Genomic DNA, 12,141 nt, shown 5'->3' on the forward strand with positions numbered 1-12,141 from the left:
ACACTTGTGTCATCCCTCTTCCATATCTTATTTGGTGGTAAATTTTGAACAGACCTTACTTTGTGATAGTGACACACACACACGTGTGTGTGTGTAAATAAGTTTTTTATCTTATATAATGTATAAGGAATAATGTATATTAGGGTTACCAAGTAATTTTATAAACTTAGTTATTTTACTCCTAATCCCAAGTAAGCAAACAGTTAAGTTTGCATCTGAATGTAGTTCAAGTCTAAAGGTGGTGCAACATCAGGGCAACTCATTGTAAAGGTGGGTAAAGCTCTGATCACTATTCTTAGTATTTTCCATAATGTAAAGCACATCTCACTAAGAGATGTATACAGCAATACATAATGGGTGGGGTCACTACCCAGACCAGTTTCAACCTTTTTTGAGGTCTCCTCAGTGAGTAGCTAGACCCTAAACACCAAGGTTTTAGTAATACAGAGCTTTATCAACTTTGCCTATACAAGTTGCTACAGGTGTTTTTATTTTCAATAAGAATCTCTGGAGGAGATATAGATGTAAATAAGTTTTTTTACCTTGGGAATAATGTATATTAAGGTTACCAAGTAATTTTATAAACTTAGTTATTTTACTCCTAATCCCAAGTAAGCAAACAGTTAAGTTTGTGCCTGAACGTACGTAGTTCAAGTCTAAAGGTGGTGCAACATCAGGGCAACTCATTGTAAAGGTGAGTAAACCTCTAATCACTATTCTTAGTATTTTCCATAATGTAAAGCACATCTCACTAAGAGATGTATACTGCAATACATATTGGGCGGGGTCACTATTTAGGGTCTAGCTACTCACTGAGGAGACCTCAAAAAAGGTTGAAACCGGTCTGGGTAGTGACCCCACCCATAATGTATTGCAGTATGGGTGGGGTCACTACCCAGACCGGTTTCAACCTTTTTTGAGGCCTCCTCAGTGAGTAGCTAGACCCTAAATAGTGACCCCACCCATAATGTATTGCAGTGAGATGTAAAGCACATCTCACTATTCTTAGTGAGATGTGCTTTACATTATGGAAAATACTAAGAATAGTGATCAGAGCTTTACCCACCTTTACAATGAGTTGCCCTGGTGTTACACCACCTTTAGACTTGAACTACGTTCAGTCGCAAACGTAACTGTTTGCTTACTTGGGATTAGGAGTAAAATTACCAAGTTTATAAAATTACTTGATAACCCTAATATATATATATATATTTACACACACGCGCAGAGAGAGAGAGACAAGCTATATTACATTTTAAACAGTATACCAAAGCAACAGTAATTCACACATCATTCTTCTGGCCTGATCTCTAATCTAAAAAAAAAAAAAACATGCATCAAAGCTATATCATATTTACAACATCAGTAGAGATCAAATTCAGATGATGTAGAAGAAAGTGTAGCCAGAAAAATTATTCAGAAAAGGGTGCTGGGGCTTGGGATACTCCACTGAATTTCATAGAAAAAAACACTTTTCATTTTTTTACAAAAGAAGTTGAGTATTGTCATATCATGCAAAATAATTTCATCAAGAAGTAGCAGTTCAGTCAGTATATAAAATTGATTTTATAAGGCTGCTAATGGGTGTATATATATATATATATATATATATATATATATATATATATATACCCATCATCATCTGCATATATGTGCAGTAGAAAAAGCAAACAGAACCACTTGAAATAATACCTGCCAAATTTTAGTAATTAAATTGTTGTGGTGTGTGTGTGTTTTTTAGATGTATTTCATGAACTGTTGTATAGTGTGATTTGTAAATAGAAGAAAAATTAAGTTCTTTGATAGTTGTGGTCTCAATCACAATATGATTCTCTGTACTTAGAATCCTATGAAAGCAGGACGAACAACATAGTAACAATAGTAGGAGTAAGATGGATGAATAGTATTATTAAGCAGGAGTTGCAGATGAAGATATGGTTGTGGAGGAAGTATAAAGAAAAAGGTGATCAACATACCCATGAGCAGTACAAGGTGCAGGCAAGGAGGGTGATTTGTGTGGTAAGGAAGGAAAAAGCTAATTATGAGAGGAAGCTAACTGATAAGTCCAATGTGAAAGGATGGCTTTAAAAAATATCCAATGAGAGTCTAGAGATAGAAGAAATAGAGGTTCTTAGTATATTACACAACTTTAATGCTAACACTGCCATAGGGTTAGATGGCATATTGGCCCATGTGTTATGTGAATGTTCAAGAGAATTAGCACCTCCTCTGATCAAGCTGTTTAATTTAAGTCTCAGTTCTGGTAGAGTTCCAATAGATTAGAAAGAGGGGAAAATAATTCCACTGCATAAGGAAAGCTCCAAGACAGAAATAGCAAATTATAGGCCAATTAGTATACCAGGAGTGATGGTTAAGGTTTTGGAGAAATTGATAAAAATTAGAATTCAGGACTAGATGGACAGAAATATAATGCTTTATAAGGGTTTTGCAAAGGGTAGGTCTTTTCTTAGTAACTGTGCAGTTGGATAAAGGAAATCCTTAGTGATACTGCTGGACTTTGCAAAGGCATTTAACAGGATTTCACATGGAACTCTGTTGCATGAATTGGAGCAAATGGAAATGGATCCAAAGCTGGTGATTTGGATTAGAGGGTGGCTAATGGACAGATATCAAAGAGTGGTTTATGGAGGAACTGAGTCCAGGAGAGGGTAGTTGACTAGTGGTGTATCTCAGGACTCAGTTCTTGGTCGTCTGTTGTTTAATTTGTACATTAATGATACTGGAAATAATTTGACAAGAAATATCCACTTGTTTACCGATGATGCAAAATTGGGAAGAACGATAGTCAACGAAAGTGATGTAGATATCTTGCAGATGACTTAAATATGCTGTCAGTATGAACAAAGGTAAATGGCTGTCAGTTTATCTTTACTAAGTGTAAGGTGATTACACTTCAGGAGGATGCAATCACATGCTGTGTATTATATTAATGGAATTGAACTGCAAGATGTTGACGAAGCAAGGGACTTAGTTGTTATTGTGGGCAGAGAATTAAGCTTAGAGGGCATAAAGAGGCACAAAACAGCATCAAATTACATTGTTATTGAAGAATACACTGACAAGCAGAGATAGGGAAGTTATTGTTCCAATTTATAGGACATTAATAAGGCCACATCTGGACTATTGCACACAGATCTGATCACCTGTATTCCTTAGTGATGAAGAAATAGTGGAGAGTATCCTGAAGCAAGTGACAGATTGTTGCAAGTCTGTGGAACGTTTCTTATGAGAAAAGATTGATGGTCTGTGGACTCCAGAAACTAGCTGATAGGTGTAAGAGAAGAGATACGATTAGAAGCATTTAAGTTATTAAAGGAGTTTTATAGGATTGATACTGATGAGTTTTTTTCTGTGCAGTGCAAGAAGGGAGAGAACAAGGGATCATTCCTGGGTGTTAGGACTAGATTTTTTGGTTCGAGGGTGATGAATGTGTGAAATGAATTGCCAGAGATAGTTGTTAGTGCTTCATCTGCAAATGAGTTTAAGGAGTAGTGACAAGTATTGCATGAATAATAGTTAGTATGTCAATGCAGGGTCTCTCGCAATGAACTTTCTGACTCTAAGGAGACACTATTGTAATAATAATAATAATAATTACCAAAATATCTCTTGAAATATGTCACTTTCTTGGTATATTTACTTTCACTTTTCTTGGTATATTCACATTATTTGTTAATATAAGACCTGTATATTTGTTTTTCCAGTGTTTATTACTGGGATCCATGGAATATGAACAATATTATGGAAAATACAAACTACACTACACTTGAAAAGAGAAAGAAAGAAAAAAATTTCATTGCAGCACTTTCTACAAATCCTGTAAGTTTTGACATGCTCTGTGTGCCACTCATAAAAACTAATAACATGCACATAGATTTTTGATTAATAAATGATATAGATAAACTCGAAAAAAACCACACCCAGAATGATGGTAGTTTAAAACAGATCCCTTTGCACATTTGGAAAAAGTAGCCATATTTGCACCCTGCTCCACAGCGTGCTGAGTCCAGTTAGGGTGAAATAGCCATGGTGTATAATTGTAGTTCTCCTTCTTCCCACTATCTCCATACCAGTAACAAATATCTACTTTCCATAGTGGATAAAAATCACTGGATGATGTTCTTCTGTGCATTTTTCCATACATGTCTATAATGCTCATCTTGTACAAATAAAATATTAAACATGTCAAGTGCTTTCTCTCTATGCTTCACACATATATATTTAGAGTTATAATAAATACTGTATTATGTTAATAATTTTAGTTAGAGAAATAATTAGAAGTTTATATTATATAGATTTATTATCTTGATTTTGGTGTAAATTTTTTAGTAAAATTTAGGCATTCAAATTATATAGCTACAACCTGTAGCTAAGGTAATAACAAGATGACAGCAAGTGCCCCAACATCTGCCGATGCCTGTCTTAGTATTGTACATAGTCTAATGTGTCATCGACAAGGAGGTGAATCTGAAAGTTTTGCAAAAAGAGCCATTGAAAGTTTAGTGAAAAAACTGAAAGAAAAGCGAGATGAATTAGACAGCTTAATAACAGCCATTACCACAAATGGTGCTCATCCTAGCAAATGTGTCACTATTCAGAGGACATTAGATGGTAGATTACAAGTAAGTGAACTTAATTACTTTTCCTGATTACATACATTTCTTTGTGAGCTTGAGAATGCAAAATAGTATTAAAATACAGACAATCCTCATACTTACAACACAGAGTAGGTTCCTGATAGTTGAATTGTAGGTCAAATCATATTTTTTTTGCTGCACTGTTAATTAAAAATTAAATTCATTATTTAATATTTCCATGCTTAATTATTGTCTAATTTTTTGTTCTCTTCTAATAAGTCACTTTGTGGGTGTTACTTATATTAAAGATTAAACAGACAAGTAAAAAATACCTCATATTTTTATTCTAATCATTACTGTAATAAATTTAGTTTAATCCTTTATCTAAGTGTGAGCAAACAAAGTTTGCACCTGAAAGTATCTTCAGGACTGGGGTAAGGTGGTACAACACCGGGTAACTCGTTGCAAAGGTGGAACAAGCTAACATCACTCCTATCTCAGTATCTCCCATGATGCAAAACACATCTCCTTGCGGATATGTCTAATGTTATGCATTAAGGGAAGGGCCACTACCCAGACTAGTTTCGACCTTTATTGAGGTCTCTCCAGTGGGAGCCAGGCCCAAGTGGAGATACCAGGCAGAAGCATTAGCAAGGTCATCTCTACCTATAGGAGTTGCCAAATGGTGTGCCACCTTTTTAATAAATTACTCTGGATGTAGAGAAAGATGTTAAAAGTTTATTTTTCACTTGGTTAGACTATAATAAATTTAGTTTAATGCTTTATCAAAGTGTGAGCAAACAAAGTTTGCACCTGAAAGTACCTTCAGGACTGGGGTAAGGTGGTACAACACCGGGCAAATTAAAAAGGTTGCACACCGTTTGGCAACTCCTATAAGTAGAGATGACCTTGCTAATGCTTCTGCCTGGTATCTCCACTTGGGCCTGGCTCCTGCTGAAGAGACCTCAATAAGGGTCGAAACTAGTCTGGTTAGTGGCCCTTCCCTTAATGCATACCATTAGACATATCCGCAAGGAGATGTGTTTTGCATTATGGGAGATACTGAGATAGGAGTAATGTTATCTTGCTCACACTTGGATAAAGGATTAAACTAAATTTATTATAGTCTAACCAAGTGAAAAATAAACTTTCAACTTCTAATCATTACTGTATTTACATTAAATAGCTTCTGATTAATTATTTAACAACAAAAGGAGAAATTACTGATGAAAAGAAATTAAAATTTATTTAAAGTTCATATTTTTTACTGTTTAGATGGACAGCAAATATATAAGCAAACAGGTGTTACTCCTAGGGTTCCTCCACAAGTTCAGGTTTCCATTGCATTATTAGATAATGTTCAACAAAGGTTGAACTACTTTCTCCTTTTGCTGGTAAAATTCCCTGTAATAACTATATCACTTTATTATTCCTCAGATCACAAAAGTGCTGCATTTGTGGTCAGGTTCATTTTCTAAAAATCAAATTCATGACTCACTATAAATGTTAAAAAGCTTCTTGTATCACTTTGGTCATCAGCACTTGAATAGCACTTCCTTCACATTTCTCTTTTGTAACTTCAGTGTTGAGTGTTTTATTATCTATTTTTACATTTTTAGTCACCATTAAAAACAGTTTTGAAAATTCTTGGGGTTCAGTAATCAAATCAAGGCACAATTTTCTGAGCACATGCATTCTCCACATCCCCATAAAATTAGCTTGCTTTACCTTGTTCCAGAAGTAACATCACTGCATGATAAATATTAAGTTTTCCAAAACTCCCTGAGTGTGCCCCATCTGTTATGCTAATGGCATGAACATATGTTCTTCGGAGATATCATCATCATCAAATTCCTGATATATATATATATACCCTCAAGGGGTGTACAGGATATGATAGGACTACATGAGCAATTATATCATTACTAAATTCCTATCTACAATTTTCCTCCAAATCAGTCTGTTACCTGTCAAGACTCCAATATTATCAGATCTTATATTTCTATCTTCTAAAGCACTTTTACTATATCAATCCACCTATATCTTGGTCTTCCTCTGGGTCGGGTCTTTTTCCTGCCAACCTGGCAGAGAACACTTGTTTTGCTAATCTTTCCTCTCCCATTCTTGACTGATACCACCTGAGATAATAAACTTTAAAAGATGCAGTAACTCCCTAATCCATTGATTGCAGAATGAATGTTGTGGTGGAGGATAAATACATGACTTTGATGTTTGAGTGTAAATCATCAAAGGGTTGCCAGACACGTGTTGGCTTTGTGACCTGGTAATGATCAGTCCTCTATTTCAGCATACATTTTAGATGGCATTTTCTTTCAGTACAGCCCAGTTTCATTCACATTAAAAAGTTGACAAACAATACTTACATTCCTCGATAAATTTAGTTTTTTTTTTTTTTTTTTTTTGAAAAGTACAAGCTGTCTCTTCATCTGAACTAGATTAACCACTAACCTTGATACTTTATAAATTAGTCCTCATTTCATATCTAGCAAACAAACCTCCACCAGCATTAAAGATTCTATATTGGAATGCTTTCCTGCTCTTAGTTGAGATGCTCAAGAAAACTCCAGTTTTTTTCTTGAATTTTCTTGCATTTTCTTCAATTAAACTGAAAGGCATGTGATGTTGATTTTGAACCTGAATCCATATCATCAAAAAGTTTTCAACGTGAACAGTAAGTCCTGCTCACTGCTATCACCATTGATTAGCAGCGAGCTATTGCTGTTGCTTTTAATATTCTTCTTAATGCTTGCATTTTTTTTTTTTTTTATGTCAGCCAAGCCAAGGCTTGACTGATAGAGGTTGCCTTTTTAACCTTCTTTCAGAGTGATTAGTTACATCAGTCTTTATGGCCTTTGTTACACCTTTCTTATTTTTAGAATTAGAAACATTACCAGCACTAGAACTTCTCTTTTCATACATTTTAAAGAGTAAAATCAATAGTTCTATGGTGAAATTGCTGTGAAATAATAATAAATGAAAGCCTAATTTTCCACAAAAACACTAGCATTATGGCAAAAACATGAATATGCATATACTTTTGAAGTTGCAAGATACATGCTTAGCAAAATGCTTTGTCACATTCCTACCATCAGTAGATCAACTGATTTTTAAGTTGTACAGTGCACACATCTTAGTCAAATTTTGATTTGAAACATGACCCAAAACAATAGGTCTAGGTCTCTTAAAGCAACACATAACAGATCTATTTGGCACCTGGATTCTAACCCACATCCCATCTCTGTAGTCTGCTTTGTCTTTTTGTAAAGGGACTGGGGAGAGACAAGTTTCTAGGAAAAAAACTTTATCACATCTATGATGTAGACTAATGTGCCTTCACTTGAAAATCCCTTATTAATATTTTTTTCATTTTCTTAAATGAGATTTGCACCAGGTCTTTCAAATCAAAAGCATTATTCCAATCAGTGGGCAGTGAATGCCATTTATAAACCAAGTATACATTTTAATCAGCTTTTATGCATTGTTTTTTAATATTTGAAACAGTTATTTTTTACATATCTTCAAAACTTTTAACAAAAAAATTTCAGGGAAGAACCTCTCCCTACATCTCCTAAATGTGATATTATTGTTTTGCATGATATAAATGTGTATATTTTTATTGCACTCAGTGCAGTGACTGAGTGGCATTTTAATGGAGAAGCCACACTTCACAGGGAGTTACTTTAGCATGACCTTTCATGAGCATTGTTCCTCAGGGGAACAATGCTTGTGCAAGTACTGTTTAAAAAGCATGTCAGAAACTTATGAGAAAGTGACTGAACAAGTCTTTGAAAGAAGAATCACCTGTTAGGTGGATTGCTCATTTCCACATTCAATCAAGAATTTTTAGAGATGTTTTGGGTGCACCACCCCAAATGTGAAAATATTCTAAGGTCAAATGAATTTGGGCTTTATAAAAGCTGTAAAACTGAGAGGAGACCTCCACATAGCCTTTAAAGGAATGCGGAGAACCGACCAGGGCTCTGACCTAATGTCCCATCCTCACCTTCTCGTGGTGCACCCTGTTGGGTATCTACCTGGATACTGAATGAATGAGGATGGGCTGGAAATTTGGGATTTAGCTGACCAAATTGTATTCCCATTGGTTAAACGAAAATACAAAATGACAAAATTTCATGCCGGCTGGGGCATCGCCCGGTTAAACAAGGCCCCTGTTGTTTTCGCCAGGGAACCAGGGCGAACAGCGAAAAGTCAGCTACTGGAACAAATCTGAAAACAAACCCCAACTCAACATCACCAGAGTTAAAGATCGGTACTATCAACGTAAGAAGCCTGAATGGCAAAGATATGGAGCTAGCTGAGGAATTAGATAAGTACCAGATCGACATAATACGGGTGACTGAAACAAAAAAGACAAAAACTGGTGAGATCTTTCTGAGCAATAAATACCAAATGTTATATTCAGGCAATGACAATCAAGGAAAAGAAGAAGTAGCCATAGTATTCAACACAAAATATGAGGCTCATCTTCTTGAATGGCAGGCAGTGTCAAGTAGAGTGATTTAGGCAAATATGAGAATGGGGAACTGGACAATGAGACTTATTTGTGCCTATGATCCCACAGAAGGTTCTACTAAGGTAGAAGTGGAGGAATTTTTTGAGGCTCTAGAGAAAGCTACTGACACAATGAAAAAGGAAAAGTTGGTCCTTGTTGGGGATCTAAATAGCAGAGTATGAAGTTATTGTCAGACATACAAAAATGTTTTGGGAAAATTTGGAGAAAAGAGCAAAGCTAATAATGGCAAATACCTGTTGGATTTCTGCTCAGGACATGGACTGGTTATTACTAACACCATGTTCCAACATAAAAATGTGCACAAATTCACATGGAGAGAGGCAAGGAAAAAGAAAAGTCTCATTGATTATGTTCTTGTTGATAGTGATGTTTTCTCCCTGGTGCAGGACAACAGAGTGTACAGAGGATTTGAAATTGGAAGTGATCACTATTAGTCTTGAGCAGGATAAAATTGAATTTCATATTGAAAAGAATGACATGTAAGAAAGTTTTAAAGCGAATAAAAGTTGTGCTGCTCTCAGATGTGAACTGTAGACTAAAATACACAAAGATTATTGAAGGAAAAATGAAAGAGTTTGAGAACAGGAAACAAACCTTGGAGATTCAATGGGAAGCCTTGAAGAAAACCCTGATTGATTCAGCTAGAGAGAGGCATGTGGTGAAGTTGTCTGCAAGGATAGAAAAATTAGAACTCGTGGTGGACACAGGCAGTTAAAGAGGCAGTGAAGGAAAAGAAGAAAGCATATCAAAAGTTCCTGTCAAATAAGTCAGCTTGTGCTCTTAGAGAATACAGAGACAAATATAAGAAAGCTAAACAAAAGTCATGGGAGGACTTTGGCAAGAACATAGAAAATAAATATCAGGAAGGTGGCAAAATATTCTGGAGGTTGTTGAAGAAGCTTAGGTATGAGGAGAGAGTGCTGTAAAAGGAGTTAAAGATGATAAAGGTGACATGAAAACAGGAGAAAAAGATATCCTTGAAGTATGGAGTAATTACTTTGAAAATTTGCTAAATGAAACAAGCAGTGATGACAGCACAGTGATAAAAAAAACACTGACCAGGCATGCAGTCAGGAATACATATCCATACTTGAAGTAGAAAAAGCCATCAAAGGCTTGAAATGTGGAAAGGCAGCAGGAATAGATGATATTCGACCAAAAATGCTGAAGTATGGTGGTATAAAAGTCTTACAGTGGCTGCACTGCATAGTTCAGAATGCCTGGACAGAGGGACGAATTCCCGATGATTGGAGTAGAGCTCTCATAGTACCCATATATAAAAAGGGAAATAAAACTGAATGTGAGAATTACAGAGGTATTTCCCTACTGAGTGTTCCTGGCAAGATCTATGCAAGTATACTTGAGAAACGGTTGAGAAGAATTGTGGAAGAAAAGCTTGGTGAAGAACAAGCTGGATTCAGGCCAAATAGAGGTTGTCAGGATCAGATCTTCACTTTACGACAAATAGTCGAGAAAGCATGGGAATATAACAAAGATCTGTATTTAAGTTTTGTTGATTTGGAAAAGGCATATGACAAGATGCCAAGAGAGAAGCTATTCAATATGATACAGTTATATGGTGTCAATGGGGCATTATATCAAGCAACACCTAGTCTTTATTTGAGTTGTAAGTCAGCAGGTAGAATTGAAGGATGTACAGGAAGATGGTTTAATGTTAAAGCTGGTGTGAGACAAGGATGTACATTATCCCCTCTGTTATTCATTATCTATATCGATCACATTATGAAGGAAAGTGGTATTAAACATGATATCAAAATTGGAGATGTTAATGTCAGCTCTTTGCTTTATGCGGATGATGTTATACTTCTAAATAAATCCGCTACAAGTCTGCAAGATTCTCTGACTAAATTGAATAGCTGTTGTAATAGATATGATATGAAGGTGAGCAATAAAAAGACAAAGACAATGAAAATTTGTCAACTGTGTTGTGAATGGAGAACCTGTGGAACAAGTAAAATATTTCAGCTATTTAAGCACGATTTTTAGTGAAGATGGTAAATTAAATATGGAAATAGACAACAGAATCAACAAAGCTGGTATGGTAGGAAGTCAATTGAACAAATTCATATGGAATAAGAGAGAAATTAGTTGGAACACTAAATTAGCTGTATATAGGACAGTGTTCAAACCAGTTTTAACTTATAGATCTGAGAACTGGGTCAGAAGTAAAACATTTGACCAAATACTAGAGACCGCAGATATGAGAGTCCTGAGAAATTGTCAGCATCCAGGAATGCTTTAGCAGAGCTAATCTCAGGTGGTATGGTCACTTAAACAGAATAGGCCAGGAAAGATTAACAAAACAAGTGTTTTCTGCCAAGTTGGCAGGAAAACCACCAAGAGAAAGACGAAGATATAGGTGGATTGATACGGTACAAAGTGCCTTAGACGATAGAAATATAAGATCTGGTAATGTTAGAGCCTTGACAAGTAACAGACTGATTTGGAGGAAAATTGTAGATAGGAAGTTAGTAATGATGTAAATTTTTCATGTAGTACTATCCTGTACACCCCTTGATATACAGGATAGTATTACATGGCAGGAATTTGATGATGATGATAAAATGTTAGGAGTTGAACAGGAGAGGAGGGATTTTAGGAGTGAGAGAAAGGAGAGCTGGAGACAGAGGAAATTATAAAAATTACTGCTATCATAATACTGTTGCTCTTTATGCTTATTCTATAGCATTATCAGTTTTTTTTTTATTTTTAATGTTGTGCCCATACACAAGGGGTTGGTTGATCAACCTATAGTACATTAGTATCATGTATGGGGAGTGGGTTGGATAAGGAGGAACTTGTTTACATTTGATTTAAATGACTTAAATTGTATTCATTGGGAAACACAACGGTGGGGGAAAACTGTTTCACAGTGCAGCAGTTGCAGGAATGGAGGAAGAGGAAAAGAAACTTGTTCTGTTTGTTTCTTGGTGTACTGTGTAGGGATGTTGAGCAGCAGCTGCACGT

At 35.6% G+C, this 12,141-nt stretch overlaps 1 protein-coding gene across 1 annotated transcript in view; it reads left to right on the plus strand.

Annotated features, from left to right (window-relative positions):
* The window catches only part of Med (Smad/Smad4 homolog Medea), a 278,163-nt gene that overhangs the window by 59,902 nt on the left and 206,120 nt on the right, over positions 1-12,141 (plus strand). The window contains exon 4 of the mRNA XM_090413229.1: positions 4,351-4,643. Within this exon, the coding sequence (XP_090269355.1) occupies positions 4,407-4,643 (237 nt within the window). The 5' untranslated portion in view covers positions 4,351-4,406. The remainder of the gene's footprint in view (positions 1-4,350; positions 4,644-12,141) is intronic.

Source organism: Typopeltis vanoorti, chromosome 23 (assembly GCF_054136105.1).
Source record: "Typopeltis vanoorti isolate ZY-2024b chromosome 23, IOZ_Tvanoo_1.0, whole genome shotgun sequence".
NCBI classification, from domain to species: Eukaryota; Metazoa; Arthropoda; class Arachnida; order Uropygi; family Thelyphonidae; genus Typopeltis; species Typopeltis vanoorti.